Source organism: Bos indicus x Bos taurus, chromosome 21, assembly GCF_003369695.1.
Source record: "Bos indicus x Bos taurus breed Angus x Brahman F1 hybrid chromosome 21, Bos_hybrid_MaternalHap_v2.0, whole genome shotgun sequence".
Lineage (NCBI taxonomy): Eukaryota > Metazoa > Chordata > Mammalia > Artiodactyla > Bovidae > Bos > Bos indicus x Bos taurus.
In genome coordinates, this window is record NC_040096.1 from 27,485,494 (window position 1) to 27,509,335 (window position 23,842).

The following is a 23,842-nucleotide window of genomic DNA, read 5'->3' on the forward strand; positions in this document are numbered from 1 at the left end:
TACCATTTATACTTAATGATTAAGGTTTTAATTAAAAAGAGGACAAATACCAGAAAATATAAAAAGCCATATATTTTATATCTCTATTTTAAAATAATTTACGGATTACTTTTTAATTAATTTTCCTGGGACCCAAAAAATAAAAATAAAAAAGGAAAAAACCTACAGAAATAAAATTCCAACCAAAGTACTTGAGGGATATAATTCTTCAAGTGAGAATTTAGCAACTGAGTGAAGAATAATACATACATGTGACTATTTGCTCAATACACGTTAAAGGCACATCATGTTCGCCAAGTAGGAGGTTTCTGTAATGGAATTTCTGAAATAAAAAAGTACGTTCATGTTAATTCTGTTAGCAATCACTTCCCAATGGTAATAACAAGCCTTACTGTTAGGTGTGATAAGCTCCAAGGACGCTCTCTGAAAAGAACAGAAAGCTCTTGCCTGTGTGTAGCTATGACAGTTGGAGAAGGCAATGGCACCCCACTCCAGTACTCTTGCCTGGAAAATCCCATGGATGGAGAGACCTGGTAGGCTGCAAGTCCATGGGGTCGGTAGGAGTCGGAACGACTGAGTGACTTCACTTTCACTTTTCACTTTCATGCATTGGAGAAGGAAATGGCAACCCACTCCAGTATTCTTGCCTGGAGAATCCCAGGGATGGGGAAGCCTGGTGGGCTGCCATCTATGGGGTAGCACAGAGTCGGACACGACTGAAGCGACTTAGCAGCAGCAGCAGCAGCAGCAGCAGCTATGACAGTGCTGGCACTGTGGCAGCACAGAACGTGTTCTAGTAGGAGTCAGGGGAGGAAGAGAGACATGACATGCCTGCTTCGATCACATTCTCTCCACCTTTCTCCCACGCTTTAAACAATAAAATTAGGGCAGATTACACACTACAGTGTCACTGTAACTTATAGGATATGTCACAGTATCCTGTCAATCACTTCACAGCAAACACATGCATGTCTAGTTCAGGTAAAACTGTCACTAAAATAGTAAAGAAGTGGGCCTTCAAAGTCATCAGATTTTAATGGGTCAAGTCATAGCCTGATTTTCACAATGGAGATTTTAGAGCAGAAGGTCTACCAGAAATAAAAATCTTTAGTCAAACTACTGCTTGTTTGTTAAACTTACTTTTTAAACACACTTTCAAACTAAGGGCATAGCTGATGCGATTAACCTTCTGTTGGTGGGGCACTGGCTAATTTTTTTCTGTGAGTGGTACTGGATTTAAGCTCTTCCAGGTATATTGGTCTCATTTACAGTGAAATCTGGGGCCAAAGATAGAAATAAAGCTAAAAACAAAAGGAAAAACCCAAGTTTACAGTCTAATAAGCTAGTGTCTCTACATAGTAGGTATCTCTAAATGCCTTAAATTTAAATATACCTACACACTGCAATAGACTGAAATATACTTATCCATAGTTACACACTTCAGTCAAAAGTTTAGAATTACATCCAAATACAACTATCACAAATAAAGGTCTAGGGGGTAAAGTATATAACACTTTAAAAATCAAAATAGAAAATGAGAATTGAGGAAAAGTCCAGAATTATTAAGTTAGTCAAATGACTGAACTTTTGAGAACTCAAATTATATGGAGCTACTCTTATCCAGTTAGAAAATAAAATAGCAAGAGGTTATTAAGGAAAAACTTTATCAATATTTTTCTTCATTCTTACTAGAAATTTGAAATAAGAATTTGACTTTTGAAAAATGCCAGTTAAAGATACTATGAAATACATAAAACATGCAGCATTTATGAGATTATTTGCTGTATACTTTTTTCTCTTTATGACCAGTCAAAAAGGATCTCTCTGTTTTTATATGTAGGTTAAAAGATTTAGAAGGAAATAATAGCTCCCTTATTAAAAAGGTTACATAAGCAAAGATCACAGAGGATAAATATAGCAATGTGACTTAAAACCATTTCACTAATTGCACTCGTCTCAACATTCTCCTTAAACTTTACTTTGAATTTTAATGTAATACATTCCTAACCTTACATTCAGTTCAGTTCAGTTCATCTCAGTCGTGTCTGACTCTTTGCAACTCCATGGACTGCAGCACACCAGGCTTCCCTGTCCATCACCAACCCCTGGAGCTTGCTCAAACTCATGTCCATTGAGTGAGTTGGTGACACCATCCAACCATCTCATCCTCTGTCATCCCCTTCTCCTCCTGCCTTCAATCTTTCCCAGAATCAGGGTCTTTTCCAATGAGTTGGTTCTTCACATCAGGTGGCCAAAGTATTGGAGTTTCAGCTTCAGCATCAGTCCTTCCAATGAATATTCAAGACTGATTTTCTTTAGGACGGATTGGTTGGATCTCCTTGTAGCCCAAGAGACTCTCAAGAGTCGGAGTCTCCAACACCACAGTTCAAAAGCATCAATTCTTCGGTGCTCAGCTTTCTTTTATGGATGTAAGAGTTGGACTCTAAAGAAAGCTGAGCGACGAATTGATCCTTTTGAACTGTGGTGTTGGAGAAGACTCTTGAAAGTCACTTGAACTGCAAGGAGATCCAACCTTACATTACTCACTTAATAATTTTATTGTAGTTTTTCCATATCTGTGCTTTGTGTAAGAATATGTATTGCTTAAGAGTATAAAAGTGAAGTCACTCAGTCGTGCCTGACTTTTTGTGACTCCATGGACTGTAGCTTACCAGGTTCCTCCGTCCACAGGATTTTCCAGGCAAGAATATTGGAGTGGGTTGCCATTTCCTTCTCCAGGTATAAGGTATAAGAGTATAAAGCCTTGATACAATTAAACAGCATACAAATCAAACGCACCTGTAATGGCATTGGATCATCCGTAATGAAGGAAATTTTGAAGTTACTGCATATCAGTTTTCCCCACAAATCGTACTGGCTTGTGTCCGACGCGATGCATTTTCTCACAAAATTGACTTCATTTACAACAATTTCTCCTTTACAAAAAGAAACATATCATTGTGCAAACTACAAACACACCATAAAATGTCAACAGTTGCTGTGTAACCTAGAAGGAAAATTTCCTGATGACACTAAGAAACACTGAGCCAGGACTCCACAACAGTAACAGCCGCAGTGGGGCGCTGTGCTACATTTGTGAGATACAGAACCTGAGGCACAAAGACCTTGGGGTCTGAGATGTTCCACCAGAGGGGCTGAGCTGGAGTCTGCACTGTCTACTGTGCTACACTGCCTCTCATTATTTATTGAAAGGCGTCCCAGAGAAGAAATGACCTCCCCAGTCTCCTGCAGAGTATTACTTGATGGGATAGTTGTGTTCTATTAACATGTGACTTGATCTCCAAGGCCCATGTCTTCGATTCCTTTCATAAGGGATGAGAAACAGTTCAGTGTTAATCTCAAGATTAAGAATGCAATCTATTTATCCTAAAATGTTAGTTGCTCAGTCATGTCCAACTCTGCGACCTCATGGGCTGTAGCCTGCCAAGCTCCTCTGTCCATAGGTTTCTCCAGGCAAGAATACTGGAGTGGGTTGCCATTTCCTTCTCCAGGGGATCTTCTAGACCCAGGGATCAAACCTGGGTCTCCTGCATGGCAGGCAGATTCTATACTGCTTGAGCCAGCAGGGAAGCCCATTTAACCTAAAATAAACCCACAAAGCCAAATCGAGTTTCCCTCTGCACTCACATGATAACTTAGTTGGCAACAAAACTTTAAAATATACTTTTGAATTAAAAGAGTTAAAAGAAATTAAGAAACCAAAACAAAAGTTATAACGTTCTTTGAAAAGAGTGATTTTCTGTAACTGATTTAAACCATGGTCATCATTAATCCTTCAAGTTCTAAAATACAATCAGACCCAGGGATATGTTTAAGTAATCCGCGTCTAGAGTCCTTGGTGAAAAGGTTAGGGTGCTGATCCATTTTGCCTGTTAAACCCTCTAACAATGATGGACAGAACTGTTTGCTGACAAGACCCAAACACCCACCAATTCACAAAGCACAACTTGTCTCAAAACAATCTTCTCTCTTAAATAAATTTGAATTGCAAAGACAACTTTCAAAATTCTTAAAATGCACAAGGCAAGTTTTAAGAACAGAACCCTAACATTTACTTGAGGATTAAATTTAAATGTGCTCATGTCCAATTCTTGGCTTGGACCAGTGGAGTAACTGTTCCTTCTAAGCAGATAAGCCTCTTCCATGTGGCCTGCCAGGCCCCTCGTGCCCCCACATTGTTCTCACACCCTCCCTCCTCTCCAGCCTCAGTGGGCTTCTAGTCACTCTCAGGGGCTGGACTACTTTCACCCATGGGGTCTTCGTACCCTGTGCCCATTCCCTGGAATACTCTTTCCTTCTCCATCAGTCCAATCGCTTTCTCAGGAATGCCTGAGAAAAACCTCTACAGAGATTAACTCCCTCAATCACAGCATCATCTACTTGTAATTCTCAGCCCTGATCACAGCTACTGCACAATGATGTACACTTTACATAAAGTCAGTCAGTGCCTGTCCCACCCTCAGGACCACATGCCCCTGGAGGCAGAGCACAGATTGATTTTTCTCCACTGCTGACAGTGTAGTTGTGAGCTGAAGACTGAGCACGGTGCTGGGGCCCAGTCAATGAGTGCTAACACAAGTGAATGAACCATTTCACTGCTCCGGGTTCACCAGACCAGCACCACCAATGGGGTAGGCATGGTTCCAACCAGACAGAAACCAGTGATGTAATAGGGCCATGTGCCAAGAGGGTCAGGAGATAAGTGCTAGCAGTAACCACAAATTTGGAAAACTGCCCCAGGCCATCCTGCTCGCCTACCACACCACAGAGAGCTGCAAAATCCTCTGGTGGGAGGTTCACAATGTTTTCCTATGTGGTTCTCTCAGCAACTCATCAGCTGAGAGAGTCAGATGAGTGACCTGGACCAAGAGAGAGACCAAGATCTTAAGTAAGCAGTATACCTGGAACTTACAAACAAGTGTTCTGATTTCAACTTGTTTCTTTATGAAAAGTATTAGTTGCTCATTCATGTCTGACTCTTTGCAACCCCATGGACTACAGACTGCCAGGCTCCTCTGTCCACAGAATTCTCCAGGCAAGAATATTGGAGTGGGTAGCTGCTCCCTTCTCTAAGAAGATCTCCCCAACCCGGGGATCAAACCCAGGTGTCCTGCATTGCAGGCTGATTCTTTACTGTCTGACACAGAATTATATGCTCTGTATCGAGACATAGCAGGAGGCACCAAACAGAACTACAGATTCAAAGTGCTAGCCATCAATATACACTGATTCTCACCAAATAACTCAAATACATAAAATTTAAATCTTCCATAACCCCCTGGACACAATGTTTACCAAATGCCATATCAGAATCTAGCAAAGGAACGCTCAACCTTTTCTCTCCACTAGAAAATCATAGCTACCAATCATAAGAGGGCAGTTAACCTGGAGGGGAAAAAAACCCCCAAAACTACAAGAGTCATTTCCTATGTGATTCTCTCAGCAACTCATCAGCTGAGAGAGTCAGATGAGTGACCTGGACCAAGAGAGAGCTCAGACAGTTTGAGGTGGCACTCCTGTAACACTGAGCTCTTTACACAAACTCCTGGCTCACTAAGCAGAGCCCACACCACTTCATGCTCTACCACTTTCCTCAAGGAGCCAATTCACTCAGAGTCTCAAAACAATGCTACAAAAACACACCTGGTTAACACACATAATTCATACACATTTTGGGGGTATGTTATACTCAGATAAAAGTTTGCTTTAAAAAAAAAAAGCCTCACCACAGGATTTCAAGATCCTGGGAAGTAGAGCAGGGATGATCACGGAAAGGAAGAGATGGTGGGCCTGTGGGACAGGACACATGACCACAGTAGTGCTGCTAGCCAACCGTGCTGATGACACCTGCACTCTCCTACCATGGGCACAAATACAATAGACGCAGTTCACCAAGGCACCAAAAATGAGACAAACATGAAAGGAGCAGAAGGCCTTTAATGGGTTCAAGGTGGGCCAACCCAGAAGGCAGCCCCCGGTTTTTGTAAATAAAGTTTTATTGAAATGTAGCCATGTTCATTCATGTGTGTACTATCAGGACTGCTTCCACAGGACAAAGGCAGAGCTAAGTACTTGCAACCAGAGACCTCATGGCTTGCAAAGTCTCAAACACTGACTGGGACTTCACAGAAGATGCTTGCCCAGCTCTGTGCTAGAAGATAGTCACTTAAGTGACAACTCTTAACATTAGTGAAATGAGGCTTGGAAAAAGCACCTGGGCACGTCCCGTCAGAAGACAGGCACTTTGAACCTGCAATGGTGCAGTGACCTCAGGGGACTCAGGAGGCCCACTAAGCAGTGCTGAAGATTCACAACTTCCCTTGGATGTGTCTGCCACAGCTGGGGGGTGGGGTGGAGGTGGGGGGTGGGCAGGGAACAGAGAGAGGGAGAGAAAGAGGGGGAGAGAGAAGGAGAAGAAGGAGGCGAGGATATTTCAAAAGGACATAGGAGCCAAGATGAAAGAATTCATGATCCATCAGTAAAGATGGAGAAATGGTCACAGACTGAAGCTAGGGAGCCAGGATAAACCAAGTGTACTATGGTGTCCTGACTAGAACTCTAAAACAGATAATAGCCATTAGTGGGGGAAAAAAAAAAAAAAAACTAGGGAAATGTGAATAAAACTAGCAGCTTAGTTAATAGTGCTGTTAATTTCTTGTTGTTTAGTTGCTAAGTCATGTCCAACTCTTTGCAATCCCATGGACTATAGCCTGCAAGGCTCCTCTGTCCAAGGGATTTCCCAGGGCAGAATAATGGAGTGGGTTGCCATTTCCTTCTCTAAGGGATCTTCCTGACCCAGGGATCAAACCTGCGTCTCTCTCATTGCAGGCAGATTCTTTACCACTGAGTCACCTGGCTGACTAATTAGCTTAATTTCTTAGTTCAGCTAAATTTATTGAAGTTATAAGATTAGGGGATGCTGGGTGAAGACTATGTGTTAACTATCTGTACGCTTTTACAACGTTTACTTTAAAATAAAACTATCAAAGAAAAGAAAATGGACAAGAAATACACAATACAAGCCAAAAAAAAAACAAACAAAATAAACTAGGGATCTGCTGGGCTGTGGTCCTTCAAGGAAAACTGTCCCACAACTTTTCAAGCGTGGAGTGGAAACGAGCCCCTGGCAGAAAAGGCAAGAGGGCAGGAGGGAGGTAGAAGAACAGGAGGGCACTTTCATGGGGAGATGCAGAGTAGGAGCTTCTTCTTGTGAGCACGTCATAAAATAAGCGCCAAGTTAACCTGGCTGGAGGCTTAGCTGATAACACTAAGTTCTGTTCACATAGAACCAAGCTTTATAGTACAAGGATCACACAGCCAGCTCTCTGCTCGCAGAATAGTCTTCTGCTCACACTTTATAAACAAGAGGGGACCCTGGATAGGAGCTATCCTCAGAGGCTGCCAGCCCTGTCCTGCAGTTGTAGGCCAGGAAACCAGCTCACAGACAGGAGAGAAATAGGGAACACAAAGCCCTCTTCCCAGAGGGGTCAGATACAGACACACAAGAGCCACCTGACTGTTCTTGCTACATTTTAAATTAGTGACCTTGAAGAGGAAACTCACAACAAAAGCTTCAAAGCTCCTGAGAACCTCAATGGTTTCCCAGAGACTGTCCTCCTGGGCTTTCCCTGAGGAGGGAGGCCGGAGTGCTGCCAGCCATGTGGGAGGATCCTCGGCCTCAGGCACTTGCCAGCACACCACGGGCAGGAAGCTACAGGGGCCGCAGGACAGGGGCCGCAGGAAAGAAAAAGTAGGAAATGAGCTTCGGTGCAGTATGTGAAAAGCACCAAAGAAAAATCCGAACCAGAAGATGACAGGCCAAGACGTTCTACTACAACCTGGTAAGGGATCAAGAAATCATCAAAGTTTGTTTTCTCAAGACCTTTTCATCTGTAAAGATAAATAAGGAAATATAATTAAAATTAGTAAGTCTCCAAATGGTACAGCTAGGAAAGCTTTTAACTCCGAGAACCAAAAAATCGTATCACATTATCTTTCATAATATCTTACAGGTTTAGAAAGTCAATACATATTTGATGAATTAAAATAATTTTCCCATAAATTTTAGTTTGAAAAATAGCTTATGACAAAGCCTCACTATACACAGAAGCTAATTAACCTATGGAATGTGCAGAGGCCCAAGGCAAAACTCCAGTCCATGGCCTTACATCTGGTGAGTGACTGTTCCAGATGGCCTGGGGCTGAGGATCCCTGGGTGTGGGACTTTGAACACTAAAGCCAGGACCTGAGGGTCCTGAGCCGCAGAGAAATTCAGGTCCTGGAATTAAACTGGCCTACCAGTTACAAAGGAAAGCTGAAACTCTGCACCAGCCATCTGAGGCTGCCCCTGGTTCTCACAGGGTCACACACGACACAAACAAGCACAGAATCAAGCACCAAACCCAGCAAGCGCTGCCCATGATGGGGGTTGGAGAAGGGCAGCAGGGCAGGCCTCAGGAAGAGGCAAATCTTGACGGCAGATGACAGTCAAGACAGAGAGAACATGTGATCACAGTCACCAAGGACTGGATAAGGAAAAAGTCATCTGGGTTGGAGAGAGACAGGTATCAATATTGGGAAGCAGAGCAGAGGTCAGCAAATTACAGAGATTAAAGACTTGGGATGGTCTCCTGCTTGAGCAGGACTTTTCTTGTGGAAGTTCATGAAGAGTTTCTGAGCGGGAGCCGCAGGGTCAGGAATGCCAAGGTGGCCTGAGGTCCTGCAGCAGGAGCCAAGGAGTGGCCGGCTCCAAATCCTCAGGAGGCTGTCCCAGTGAGGAACAGACCCAACAGGAGACACCGCAGCTCATTACGCTGCTCATGGTTCCGAGGAACAAGTAAAGGTCTTTGTCTCTCAAGAGCAGGGTATCTAAAAATTAAAATACTATGAAATTCAGTCTACAGTGAACTCTAAATCCTAGCTACAACAAAACAAAACAAACGACACCTGAAACTGACAGTCTTTGTTTTAAGGGATTCACAATTCGATAGAGGAAATAATACCTATAGTGAGGCAAAGAACAGCAATACATGAACGGTCCAAGCAGTGAATATGTTTTAAAAAAAAAAGCAAGTAAACCAGACAGCTGTCCAACAATGGCTATTTTCATTTCCGGATGGCCCAAGGTTGTACCCTTTTCTGATCTGATTATAAAGGACTCTGACAATCCACGCATTCATTATCGATCTACTGGTTAATCTTCTAGTGGAAGTGCTGCTGGCACTGCAGAGAGAAGGGGTAGTGGAGCTGATCCCTGGCCTGTGCACAGAGCACGTGCTCTCCAAAGCCCAGGCCTCCCCAGTCCAGCTCAGGTGCCCTTCCTCTGAGCCCCCACCACCTCCACTCCCTCCACTGAAGCCCCTCCTCAGTGGAATGAGGCTCAGGGAAGGACCCCCTCTCTGCTTGGTCCTCCTCTATAGGGAGCACACATGCAGCACCGGCTCCACAGTTCACTCCCTGCTGAGGGCCACACACTTCAGGCTTTCCTTGTTCCCAGTCTGCAGATCCTTAACAAGACCACATCTCAGACACAGAGGAGAGAGAACTCACCAGGCCCCACTCCTTTCAATCACCCCCCACGATGAAACCGATGGTGATTCACCAGCCTCAGCTCAGCTGGGCCAGCAACAGGAAGCCCACTGACTCCCCAGGCATCCCCTTTACTGGCAGCTGAAACCATCTGAAAGCTGCTTGTCAAAGTGGCTCAAAATCAGTTATGCCAGCAAGGGCAGAGCTGAGGATAGAACTCTTTATACCTCACCAGAGCACTCCCCCTAGGATAACATCCAAGCCTAGAGCATAAATCTGGAACTTGGTGTCAGCAGCTCAGTCGGACAGGTCCCGCTGCTTAGTGGTTATGGCACAGCCTGGAGTCCGGCTCATCACCCTGACCTTATTCTTGCTGGCATCACTGGGCAAGTTACTTATCCTCCACAACTTGCGGAGTTTTCTCATCAGTCGAAGGAAGAGAAGTTGGCGCCTTTTTGACGGGGTGGCTCTGAAGAGCAACCTGCAGGCTACATCATGTATGAGTTAAGGATCTTAATCCAAACTGTCAGAAACACGCATGGAACTGGCTTGGCAAGAAGAATTCTGTCTCTGGTGTCGGCTGGACTTCAAGGAGAAGGGAACCACCAGACTGCCCCCCTCCCCCACCTTGGTGCTCTGCCTCTGGAGTTCTCGATGTGACATCACTCTTTTGCGCAGGTCCTCTGGAGCCTCAGCTACAGGCAGCACGACCAAAAGGGAGCTCTTCCCGAAGTGCCCATCTGAAGATACCCAGAGGCAAACCTGTGCTCCTGCCAGCCAGTCTAGGGTTGGGGTATCACCCTCACTGGCCACACAAGAACGCCAGGCTGCGTGGAGTTGTGGAAGGAGAATTTGTCAAAAGAGAAAAGGTATGTTTTTCAGAAAATAGTGGAAAGACTCCAGGCAGACAAAGTAAGAGATGTTCTTTGGGTGAAAGGGAAGTCGCTCAGTCGTGTCCAACTCTTCGCGACCCCATAGACTGCAGCCTACCAGGCTCCAGCATCCATGGGATTTTCCAGGCACGAGTACTGGAGTGGGGTGCCATTGCCTTTGGGTGGGTGCTCATTAAACTGCACGTTTAACATAACAATAATTTTACAGAATGATCTCCAGCTCAAATTCCACAAAACAGGTACACTACAAAAATAATTTGGGGAAGTGACACAAGAGCTTACTTAAAAACTCAAAAAAATTAAAGTGACAGCTGCTAACAGAAGAACATATCTACACCAAAGAAGCTGGAAAGACATAATCTCAGAATAAAGGACAATCCTTTTAATCACATCAATTTAGCTTTATGGAAAAAAGCCCCATTTTCCCTCATTATCTCAGTTTGACCAGGGGCGGATAAAAACTCCATCCAGATATGATGCCAGTCAGGCCCTGAGGAGAATCTGGGAATCACTGGCCCAGGTCATCTTCGGCCTTGTCCACAGGCTGTGTGGAACTCACCCCAGCCCTGCTGCAATTCATGCCTCTCCTCCCCTATCATTGCAGCCTGGGTGCCTGGCTCCCAGGAGGAGCTCAGAGAGGGCATCCGCCAGCCCAGCAGCTAACAAACAGACACAACTTATATACGCTGGAACACACACACACATACACACACACACACACACATACACAAGCACACATGCAGTTTAAAATTCATACTCTCCCTGTTTTCAAAAGATTGGCGTGATTTTACACACACAATACAGTCATTAAGGATGCTGCTGCTGCTGCTGCTAAGTCCCTTCAGTCGTGTCCAACTCTGTGCGACCCCATAGACAGCAGCCCACCAGGCTCCCCCATGCCTGGGATTCTCCAGGCAAGAACACTACAGTGGGTTGCCATTGCCTTCTCCGCATTAAGGATGAGATTCAGGTAATGATGAATCTGGACATCGGGGCCACAAAGCTGAATTAGGTACAATCTTCACCTCAAGGAGTTTCATAAACTGGGCAAGCTGGGAATTATTTACATAAACCACCATCTAAAATTAAATTTCTAGTCAGTTTCTTCTGTTTCCTATGCTTAATAAAAGCTGAAGATCATTTTAGTATAGCCTCATTAAGTTCAACAGAGCACTCGGTAACTACACACAAATAAACAATTGATTGTGTGTTCCAATTTTCATCTGCTTATTGAATTAAAAGTTCAAACTTTGGGCAGCTGAAGTAGGATATCCTTGAACCCAAGGCACCACGCCAAAGCGTAATGTCCAATACTACATCTCTGAACAATTACTTCCTTGTTTCTTGTGCCTATGCAAAGCCACAGGTGACTTGGCCAAGTTTCCTCTTTTAAACTATAGTGAAGGCTAGAACTGTATTATTAAGCTCTCTTAGTAAAAGCCCTAAGCTAGCCCAGGTCTTTAGATTACCAATGCTGCAGTTACTTTCCATGTGTCTCCCAGGATTCACAGGTGGAGGGCAGGGCGGCCAGAAACAGAGCCGCAGAGGTTCTAGCGGGAGTCAGAGATGCAACCTGAGAGGTGAAGCAGGGTGGGGTAGCTAGTGAGGTGTGGGAAGGCCAGGAGAAGGTATGAACAGGAAGGGGAAGGAGGGCGAAAGACATGCTAATTTAGGACTAAGTGTTCTGTGAAGAACAGGTTAGGTGCGGACAGAAGGCTGGGTGTCAAGCCATCATGTGTGCACACACAGAGCCAAAGAAAAAAACGCTACCATGGCTAAGAGGATCCAGATTGAGCTGCGATCTCTAAGACAAGTAAACCACTGACAGTTAGGAAACAGGTTTCCATCTTCCCCATAAAACTCTGACTTTTTAACAGGAAGGTAAGTCTCTTGGACTACAAGGAGATTAAATCACTCAATCCTAAAGGAAATCAACCCTGAATATTCACTGGATGGACTGATGCTGGCTGAAGCTCCAATACTATGGCCACCTGATGCAAAGAGCCAACTCATTGGAAAAGACCCTGATTCTGGGAAAGACTGAGGGCAGGAGAAGGGGACAACAGAGGATGAGATGGTTGGATGGCATCACCAACTCAACGGACATGAGTTTGAGCACGCTCCAGGAGTTGGTGATGGACAGGGAAGCCTGGTGTGCTGCAGTCCATAGGGTCGTAAAGAGTTGGACAAGACTTAGTGCCTGAACCAGTTTTTAGTTGAACTCAGCTGGTAAAGAATCCTCCTGCAATGCAGGAGACCCCAGTTCGATTCCTAGGTTGGGAAGTTCCCCTGGAGGAGGGATAGGCTACCCACTCCAGTATTCTTGGCCTTCCCTGGTGGCTCAGACAGTAAAGAATCTGCCTGAAATGCGGGAGACCTGGGTTTGATGCCTGGGTTGGGAAGATTTCCTGGAGGACAGCATGGCAACCCACTCCAATATTCTTGCCTGGAAAATGCCCATGGACAGAGGAGCCTGGCAGGCTACAGTCCATGGGGTCACAAAGAGTTGCTCACGACTGAGTGACTAAGCACACAAAGTTCTTAGAGCTTACTGATATGTATCAACACATTCACAAGCATATCTTAAACACATAAGTTAATTACTGAAAATCAAGCTCTATCATTTGTAGCTAAGACCATGTGGTTTATTAGTGTCAAATCAAATCAAGTATTGGAAGCAGGGAATCAAAGAACAGGGCCTGCTCAGTCAGAGCAAAAGGAGCCAAAGTTCAGTAGCTCACAGGCTCTCATTCAGGATGAGCACTGCTTGCTGCAGGGACATTTAAAAGACCAGAGTGACTAAACCCAAAACAGATCACGCACAAGGAGCAAAGAATACTTATTAATTCTATTCTTCACTCTGGGGACAAGTGCAAAGGATTATTTAGTACATGCAGTTTGGCTAAAAAGCATTAACAAAATAAAGAGAAAATATTTAAAACTAACTTCCATAATTAAGTTGAAACAATTTTAAAAGTTAACATCTGTAACATGTTACCAAAGGTTGATGTTTTAAAGTTGTTTGTTCTACTTAACATTGTGGCTCAGCTGGTAAAGAATCCGCCTGCAACGTGGGAGATCTGCGTTCAATCCCTAGGTTGGGAAGATCACCTGGAGAAGGGAAAGGCTACCCACTCCAGTATTCTGGCCTGGAGAATTCCATGGACTATATAGTCCATGGGGTTGCAAAGAGTTGGACACGACTGAGCAACTTTCACTTTTCACTTAACATTTAAAATTTTACAGCACAAAATTTAAAGTTTCCGTATTTGTTCAGTTACTACTTATAGAGCTCTAGTCATTTTACCAGATTTAGCATTAAGTAATGACTGAGATTTTAAAATGTTGATAGTAGCCACACAGACTGGTATTTGATTGCATTTCAGGTTTAAAATGGGCTTTTCTGGTTACTTTCCCCAATAATCGAGTTAAACAACTGACTTTTCCTAACTATCATATAATGACTATACACTTCAAACTACCAATCAGATAAATATCTTATATGCGTTAAAACTAAAGCGTATAACAATTTACCATCAATTCTTAGTGATACCTCTAAGGTCATTTAAGGTCAATTTTGCTCTACACCAGTGCTTCTCCAAAGGGAGAAAGTTTTGCACTAAGAGCTCCCCTGACAAAACAGTTTGGCAAGACATTCTGGTTCTCACAAAAGGTAGAGGAGGGGGTGCTCCTAGCATCTGGGGGTAAAGGCCAGGGATGATGCTGAATACGCATCACGCAATGCACAAGACAACCCTAAAACAAAGAATGACCAGGCCCAAAATGTCTGGAGTGTCTCTGTTGGGAAACTCCATTCTAAATTGAAACAAGGAGATTTGCAAACACAGCCAGCTGACACCTTCAAAAAAACAATTGCCAAGTAAGTGATTCAAAGTGCACTAAGCTTTGTTATTAGTACAGAGACTCAGACATAATAAAAGTTGCTTTTCATTCTATTGAAATGACCTGACTATTAACCACAAACGCATGAAGTTGCAGATGGGTATGAAGGGCAGTGCCCTCTCACTACCTAAGCAATTCATGAGTGCTTAAAAAAAGAACATTTCAGGAGACAAAAAGAAAATGAGGTAATGACATTCTTGACAGTTTTCTATGATGCTTCAATTTTCAAGGACAAACATCAATTAATCATTACTTTTTGTTGCTGTCCTTTAGTTCTAACCAACTTTTCCCCCCTCCACAGTTGTTAGATGTTTAACTCGCTAAAGTTTAAAGTAAATGAGTAAAGTTAACCACATGATACTAGTTGGTAAAATAATCTTAGGCCAGTATCTGTCAAATAAAGTATCTGCCAGAACTCTCATGCTTACCTGGCAAAAGAACGGGCTCCAGTTTTTTAATTTTCGGTTCCGAATTAATCTTATCGTCAGTCTGAAACACATTAGCAAAAACAAATCAAAATAAAAATTCCGCCCCCACTCCGTGAGAGAAGGCAAATTTTTTTCCTAAGTGATGACACACGCGACAGGCACGTATCCCCCCACTTAAATTCTTTCATATTTTTACTGAACTCCTGTTCGTGAAGGTATTGGGAGTCGGACCTAAAAAGCACTATTGTACAACCCCCTGAGGCGCCTCCAGGTGTTCACATTTACAACAGGTAGGTGACCCCTCCCTCCAGAAGCCCGCAGGCGATGCAATCTCGCCGGCGGTCACAGCGTGGACAGCCGCTGGGCAAAGGGCTATATAAATCCCGGTTCGATCGCTCCCTGGGGTTCCGTCTCCGAGCAGACAACGGCTGCGGCGGAGTTTTGCAAGTTTCCACCGAGCCGGCGGGGCTCGCTGGAAGGTGGCTTCCCCGCAACGGAATCCGGGGCCGGGGTCCGGAGTCCGGGACAGCCTCCCGGGCCGGCCCGCGCGCGGCTCCCCGGAAGCGCGATGAGAGGGCGGCAGTGGGGAGACGGCTGTTTACCTGGGGCGGCGGCAGGAGGTAGGACCTGAAGGTGGGTCTGGGCGGCTTGAGCGAGAACATGATGCGGCCGCCTGCTCGGTCCGGCCCGGTCGCGGCCCGGGACCCGCCTCCCGACGCCCGCGGGCTGAGAGCTCCCGGTGCGACTGCCCGGGCTCGGTCTGCAGCCAGCCGGGCCGGGCGGGCTGACGGGCGGGGACACGGCGGAGCGCCCGCCCGAGCGGGGAGGAGCCCGGGCCCATCCCCGGAAGGGGCCCGGCGCCGCGCCCCGCCCCGCCCCGCGAGACGGCGCGCGCAGGGCCGGCGGCCGGCCGCTCCCGGCCTCTAGGCTGCGCGGGCGCCGGAATGCGAGGCTTGTGCCGAGCGCCGCTGCCCTGCCCTCAGTGAGTGCGCCGGTGGGGAGTGAGGCCCGGGAGCCATCTTGAGAGCGCGGCCCGGGCGGGGCTGGGGGCGCTCCTACGGCGGCCGGCAGGGTCCACGGAAGCCAGGGGGACGTACGGCGGCCGCCTGGGGTCACGGGGGCGACCCGCGGGGGTCACGGCGGCTCGCGGGGACGTACGGCGGCCGGCATGTGTCACGGACGCCATCCGTGGGGGTCACGGGGACGTACGGAGGCCGGCGGGGGTCACGACAGGTCCCTGGACGCCGCTCGCTACTTCCCCAGCTCGCGCGATCGGTGTTTGCCGTAGTCAGGAGGATCCCAGAGCGAGGAAAGGGGATCCTGTAGCCCGAGATCTACCGGTCACGCCGTCTGCGGCCAGCCTGTGAGGATCGGGCACCGGGGAGGCGGCCCGGGGCAGCGGGCAGTGACCGGGATCAGACGGTCAGCGCAATGCCTTCAAGGTGCACAGTGGGGGAGATCATCTCCCATCACCCAGTGTGTCTGTCCGTGCACGGAGCCATGAGCCTTAGGTGTCCTGCTGAATTGCGTGGGATGCTGAGGCTGTTGACAGAGGACGTTGCCAGGCAACCTGAACGCCTCCGTTTACTTTAACTTCTACCCTCTTTATCAAACTCCATATTAAGCAAGTTACCTTCCTTTCTTTTCTTGGCTATCCTCACGTGTAAAAATAACAGTGAGCAGATAAATGATCAAAAAGCCCAGCGAGAGGCAGACCTTAACTGTTTGGACCAAATAGGCTATGGACCCAATAACTGCAAAGAATCAGCTACCTTCAGCTTATGAAGCCCAGGGCATTTCTGAACTCTAGCATGTTTCCGAACTGGAGCCGCCTTGGGTGGAAGGCGACTGGTGATGTTACATTTTGATAAATTATTAATTGAAACTAGGTTTTTCTTATGTTTTAAAGAATAAATCCCTAATCTAGCATTTTATAATTAATGCCATAGGGAAGCTCCAATGAGGCCATCTGAGTCACAATCATTCTGACAAGTGTCCCTAATGGAAATACTAAAAAATTTAAGGGGCTTCCCTTGTGGCTCAAATGTCTGTATATTAAAAGCTATGGTTTTTACAATAGTCATGTACTGGATGTGAGAGTTGGACCATAAAAAAGGCTGAGCGTGAAGAATTGATGCTTTCAAGTTTTGGTGCAGGAGAAGACTCTTGAGAGTCACTTGAACAGCAAATCAGTCAATCCTAAAGGAAATCAACCCAGAATATTCACTGGAGGGACTGATGCTGAAGCTGAAGTTCTAATACTTTGGCTCCCTGATGGGAAAAGACAACTTATTGGAAAAGACCCTGATGCTGGAAAAGATTGAGGACAAGAGGAGAAGGTGATGACAGGATGTGATGGTTGGATGGCATCACCGACTTCATAGACATTAGTTTGAGCAAACTCAGGGAGATAATGCAGAACAGGGAAGTCTGGTATGGCAAAGAGTTGGGCATGACTTAGCAACTGAACAACAACCTGGTGGGTCAGTAGTAAAGAATCCATCTGTGATGCAGGAAATGTGGGTTCAATCCCTGGGTCGGGACAATCCCCTGGAGAAGAAAGTGCTACCTATTCTGATATTCTTACCTGGGAAATCCCATGGAGAGAGGAGCCTGATGGGGCACAGTCCATGGAGTCGAAAGGAACTGGACAGACTTATCGACTAAACAACAAAATTTAAATAAGACTTCAAAATTTACCTTTTTTAAAAAAAAAATTTATCTTGGATCCAGAACCCCAGTGATCTTTCTGGTTAACTTGTTTAAGTGACATACGATTCCATTTTGCTTGGGTACTACAACTGTACTTTAAAATATCAAGTCCATTGAATTATAGGTATTACAGATACTGCTGTACACATACATTTAACACCTTTTTATGAATTATCTGTGATTCATCTGCATTAAATAGATTAAAAAAAAAAACTAAACTCAGAAAAAAGAGATCATATTTGCGGTTCCCAGAGGCAGGAGGTGGGAGAGGAACTGGAGAGAGGTGGTTAAAAGCTGCAAACTTCCAGTTATAAGAAAAGTAAGTACTAGGGAAATAATATAATACTGCTGTATGTTATCAGAGAAGGCAATGGCACCCCACTCCAGTACTCTTGCCTGGAAAATCCCATGGATGGAGGAGCCTGGTAGGCTACAGTCCATGGGGTTGCTAAGAGTCGGACACGACTGAGCGACTTCACTTTCACTTTTCACTTTCATGCGTTGGAGAAGGAAATGGCAACCCACTCCAGTGTTCTTGCCTGGAGAATCCCAGGGACGGGGGAGCCTGGTGGGCTACCGTCTATGGGGTCACACAGAGTCGGACACGACTAAAGTGACTTAGCGTAGCGTATGTTATATGGGAAAGTTAAGGGAGTAAATCCTAAGAGTTCTCATCACATGGGGAAAAAATGTTTTTTTCTCTCTCTTTACTGTATTCATATAAGATGATGAATGCCAATTAAATTCACTGCAGTAATCATTCTACAATATATGCGAGTCAAATCATTAGACTGTACACCTTAAACTTGTGCAGTGATATATATCAATTATACTTTAATAAAACTGGACAAAATGGATTGTTTTCCCACACACGCTCTGCAAGGAATGTATGGATCTTTCTTTATGCTGAAATGGCTTACTGTGACTTGGACCTTGCCATACAAGTTTTAGGATCTACAACTCTATTAAGTGACCATACAATTAAAAAACTGAAAAACTGATTTCCAGATTTTTCTTGACCTACCCTAAATGTTAGGACCTTTTCAGATACCTAATTGTGTTAGTGTGTTTGGGTTGCCCTACGAAAACATCACAGACTAGGCGGCTTAAACAGCAATTTATTTCTCACAGTTCTGGAGGCTGGGAAGCCCAAGATCAAGTAGGAAAGATGGAATTCTGGTGAGAGCACTCTGGGCTTGCAGACAATGAAGAGAGCTGAGTGGTGGGAGGTGGGTGGTGGGTGGGTGCAGGGTGTCAGAACTCACTCTGGTGCCTCTTCTTTATTCAAGTTAATTTTTTATTGGGGGGTATAGTTGCTTTACAGTGTGTTAGTTTCTGCTGCACATGAATCAAATCAGCCATATGTTTACATATATCCCCTCCCTGTTGAGGTGGGCCTCCCTCCCACCTTCCCCATCCTACCCCCTAAGTCATCACAGAGCACTGAGTTGAGCTCCCTGTGCTACACACCAGCTTCCCACTAGCTATCTGTTTTACACATTGTAGTATAAATGTGTCAGTGCTACCCTCGCAATGCAGCCCACCCCTCCATTGTGTCCACATGTCCATTTTCAATGTCTGCGTCTCTATTCCTGCCCTGCAATGGGTTCATCTGTACCTTCTTTCTAGATTCCACATATAGGCATTAATATACAATGTTTGTTTTTCTGACTTACTTCACTCTATAACAGACCCTAAGTCCATCCATGTCTGCAAATGACCTAATTTTGTTCCTGGTGCCTCATCTTATAGGGACATTCATTAATCCTGTTGGATTAGGATCCCAGCCTTTATGAACTCATTTAACATTAATTACCTCGCAAAGATGTATCTCCTGCCTCCAAATACACTCATTGAATTTCAGCTTTAGTGTCTGAATTTTGGGAGAATCAGTGCAATTCCAAGCACTAGTCTTGGTCTCCTTGATACTCCGTACCTTTGAAATAGCTGCCTATCTCCTTCTTTGTCTCTAATGTCACTCTTTGTCCTCCTGTTTTTCTGACTCTGTTTCTTGTATTGGTTCTTCTATTGTGCAGGATAGGAAGATAGAGGGCAGGAAAAGAGGGTGACAGTGGATGAGAAGGTTGGATGGCATCATTGACTCAATGGACTTGAATTTGAGCAAATTCCAGAAGATAGTGAAAGACAGAGAAGCCTGGCATGCTGCAGTCTATGGGGTCGCAAAGAGTTGAATATGACTGAGTGACTGAACAGAAATGGTGGGGGATAGTGGTATTCCCTACAGACCATTTCCTTTTCCCTGTGAAGAGGGGAAGAAAAAAGCACTTAACACTTTTTGAATACCTATTATGTACTAGGTAATTTATATATTCATTCAGTCAGTTACCAAATTTGTATTGATTGCTACATGTGTATGCGCTTTATTCACTCAGTCATGTCTGATTCTTTTTGACCCCATGGACTGTAGCCCACCAGACTTCTCTGTCTGTGGGATTTCCCAGGCAAGTGGGGTGCCACTCCCTTCTCCAGGGGATCTTCCCGACCCAGGGATCAAACCTGGGTCTCCTGCATTGGCTGGCAGATTGTCTACCATCTGAGCTACCAAGGAAGCCCTATTGATTGCTAACTCTGTGTTAAAAACTACTTGGGTCACTAAGAAGACAGTTTCTACTTTCCTGGCACTTTCATTACAGGTGAAAAGATACACAAAATTAATGTATAACAAGTGCCATGAATTGAAAAATATGGAAAGAGGATGAGGGCTTTTTTTTCAATGGGAGATGGAGTGTGATCAGGGAAGCCTTTCTGATCAGATGACATTTGAGCAGACAGAAACTGAAGGGAGTGAAGGAGCAAGCCAGGTGGAAATCAGAAGGAAGAGGAGAGAGTCATGCAAATGCCCGGGGTTGAGATCCTGCCTGGTGTGTTCAGAGCAGCCTAATCCAGTGGGAGAAGAGGTCAGAGAAAATCAACGAGCCAGATCACATAGGTTCTGAAAGTTTAGGTGCTTTTGTGATGCTTTGAGTTGAGAATGACTTGATCTAACACTTTAAAATAATCACACACACACACACACCCTACTGTAGAGGTACATAATGGTAGAAGCTGTGAGACTGAATAGAAAAGGACCCTACATTGCTTCTCCCCGACCTCCCATGCCCTAAACCTGCCTCTTTCCTGTAGAAAAACTTGAGTCAAAGAATATATTTAATCAGAGAAGTGAGAAAATTCAGAAGCAAAGGAAAACAGTCAAACAGGACAAAATAATAACAGTTTAGTCATTAAGCTCAGTCAAAGACCTTTAGTTCATCCTCAGGGGCTATAGGTAATACTCTGAGCCATATCCTGTGAACTGTCTTCAGTCAGTCAGTTCAGTCACTCAGTCGTGTCTGACTCTTTGTGACCCCATGGACTGCAGCACGCCAGGCTTCCCTGTCCATCACTAACTCCTAGAGCTTGCTCAAATGCTTTAACTGTCTTACAGGTACTAAAACCCCCACGAGGCGGAAGAGGTTAACTATCAATACATGACAACCAGACTGTGTTCATGACCTAAGTTGCCACAATTCTGAGAACTGGGAACAAACCAACTCCAGGACTGAAGATTAATTGTACCCAAAATGATCAAGATGACACTGGTCAGACCACTGATGACCAATTTCAAGATGACTGTCAGAGCTGCCTGTGCTATTTCTGCATGAAGCTCCCTCCTTCTGCCTAGAAAAGCCCTTGCCTACTGATTGTCAGTGGTGGGAGTCAGCCATTGAACAGGAGTCTCCTCTCCCCCTGACCCCCTGCAATGTTGCCAGCTTCTGAAATAAAGCAAACTTCCCACCAACCTTGCCCCTTTACTGACTTTAGAGCAGCCAGCAGCCAGACCCCACTTTCAGTAACAATGCTAGTTGGGGACGGTTAAAAGAGTCCAGATAACAGAAAGTGATGGTGGAAGCAGTCGGGGAGAGATAGTGTATGGTGGTTATGTACAAGGAAATGACAACACACCCCAGTATTCTTGCCTGGGAAATCCCATGGGCAGAGGAGCCTGGTGGGCTATAGTCCATGGGGTCGCAAAGAGTCGAAAAACGACTGAGCAACTAAACAACGTCTACAAAACTATGCCATTACCTGAGTATATGGCCCTTGAAGATAACTATTAAGTCATTTAAAACATCTTTTTCCTGAGGGGGAATTCTGGGAAGATGACAACAGCAGCATAATTTTTCAGTTTCCCCAGGAAAACAGACAAAGGAACTATAAAGCAAAACCGAAGCCCCATGGACAACATTCACCACAAATCTAAGTGAACTGGTTTCCCCAAGATTTCCAAAATATAGGTAAGTAGGAGTAAACCACAGCACTTAGAAGATTTTTGTGATATCAGCAAAGGGAATCAATGAGGCATCTGGAGAATTCCCAAATAGCCAGAAGGTATTTACTGGCCTGGCCAGTCAAGTGGAGAAGAGCAAGTGAAGTAGAGAATGGTGTTTGGGAGTGCAGGGGCTCCTGGTGGTCTGAGGGGTAGAACTTTTGAAACTGCTAGAGGAACTCTTGAAACTGACCTACCTGGGCTTCCTTTAAAGAAAGGGAGCCACACCAAGGACAGACTGCTGGGCATGGAAACAAAACGAGCCAAGTCAAGACAAAAGAAAGGGAAGGTCCAAATAAAGATGGAGGACCAAGAATCTCTGAAAATAAGCCGACTTTACAATTTTTATGTTGTTTGCAGGGCATGTGGGAATCTTAGTTCCCTGACCAAGGACTGAACCTGTGCCCTGTGCAGTGGAAGCATGGACTCTTAACCACTGGCCCAAGGGGGAAGTCCCCTGGCTTTTACAAAATTTTAATGCCAGACTGTAAAAATAAAGAAGGTTCTCTTGTGAAGTTAGAAAAGCTATCCTGACAACTGCCGTCTTCAAAAAGTTTGAGAAAACCTATTTCACATAACAATAATCAAGGGAAAGCATGGAAGTTAAATCCCATAGACAAGTATTGTAATAAAAAAGAAGATCAGAATAGCATTCCTACAGACAGTAAAAGCACACCAGGAAGACACACCCTCCATACAGATCAAAAACAACACCCAGCATTTCATGGAGCTAAAAGACACAAAGAAGATCATAGGAAACATGAATAAATTAGGTAAACCAGAATTAGACATATTGCTTTCCAGGTGGCTCAGATGGTAAAGAATCCACCTGTAATGTGGGAGACCTGGGTTCAATCCCTGGGTCAGGAAGATCCTTAGAGAAGGGAATAGCTACCCATTCCAGTATGTCAACAGGAGACTCAGTGAGACTCCTGGGGATAGATTCAGGCCCCTCATCTGAAGCAAGGTAGGAGGGACCAAGAAAGGGGGGCTGTGTAATGAGTGGACAGGTGGAGAATTCTGATGAGAAGCTTTGCCTTCTTCAAACCTGTTCTCTAGTGCTGTCAGAGGTTCTCCAGCTTATTCTGAGAAATACTTTTTTTTAGGGTGTGGCAAAGGGCTTAAGAATTGATGCTTTGGAACTATGGTGTTGGAGAAGACTCTTGAGAGTCCCTTGGACTGCAAGGAGATCCAACCAATCCATACTAAAGGAAATCAGTCCTGAATATTCATTTGAAGGACTGATGCTGAAGCTGAAACTCCAACACTGGAGACTGAACTGAACTGAACTGAACTGAAAGGGCTGAAAGTTTTCTGGGCATCCAAAGCAAAGAATTAGGAATGAGGCCAAATAGAATGGGTTTATCCTTGGGTCAAATAACACAGGGAACAGGATTGATTGAACAGTCTTGATGTAGCAATAGATAAGCAGTTGTTTTATTTATTAAATAAATGTTATCATTTATCAAATAAATGTTATCATTTATTAAATGTCAAAGTCCCATCATCCATGCAATGGTGTAGCAGTGCTTTCTGGTAAATCCAGCCCAGTTCAGGGATTCTGATCTGCACATGAACCTCTTTAGCCTCCAGAGTCTCTCTGATCAGTATTTTTAGCACAACGGCACTGTGTCTCTCTCTCTACCTCTCTCCCCAACTCTTTGCCACTTTATGGCAATGTTATGTCTGAAATTCCAAATTGAGCCTCACCTTTTGTTTTTAGCTGTGACTCATCTTTGACACTCTTGAGAACTCCCACCTCGAACATGGATCCTTTAGATTTTAGCCACAGCTTTACACAGACCATTGCAATAGACAGAAGTACAATTAATTTGTATTTGGCATCCAGGACTATATGACAACAAGAAGATTCATATGGGACACAATTTTTACACATTAACAAAACTATTGGTCACCTTACCCTATTACAGTGTGACCTCTGATATAATCGTGGCCTTTTTTTCTTATTGTGTAATTTTAAAACATGAAAACATAAAACAAAAACCCATAAAGAAGATATGATACTTAAG

The 23,842-nt window shown here is 44.8% G+C and overlaps 1 protein-coding gene and 1 long non-coding RNA gene across 3 annotated transcripts in view; one reads left to right on the forward strand and one right to left on the reverse strand.

Moving 5' to 3' along the window:
* The window catches only part of MTMR10 (myotubularin related protein 10), a 38,633-nt gene extending 23,049 nt beyond the window's left edge, over nucleotides 1-15,584 (reverse strand). Inside the window, exons 1-4 of one of the 2 annotated variants that reach the window (XM_027521427.1) lie at nucleotides 15,376-15,571; nucleotides 14,774-14,834; nucleotides 2,800-2,936; nucleotides 250-322 (exon numbers count right to left, since the gene is read on the reverse strand). In XM_027521427.1, coding sequence (XP_027377228.1) covers nucleotides 250-322; nucleotides 2,800-2,936; nucleotides 14,774-14,834; nucleotides 15,376-15,435 — 331 coding nt within the window. In that variant the 5' untranslated portion in view covers nucleotides 15,436-15,571. Of the gene's footprint in view, nucleotides 1-249; nucleotides 323-2,799; nucleotides 2,937-14,773; nucleotides 14,835-15,375 lie in introns of both variants that reach the window. The other variant, XM_027521428.1, reaches the window with a different exon arrangement.
* Nucleotides 14,841-21,284, forward strand: LOC113879717. The gene is made up of 2 exons (XR_003507437.1): nucleotides 14,841-15,063; nucleotides 20,931-21,284. It is a non-coding gene; the product is annotated as an uncharacterized LOC113879717 (long non-coding RNA).
* Nucleotides 21,285-23,842: the final 2,558 nt, after the last annotated feature.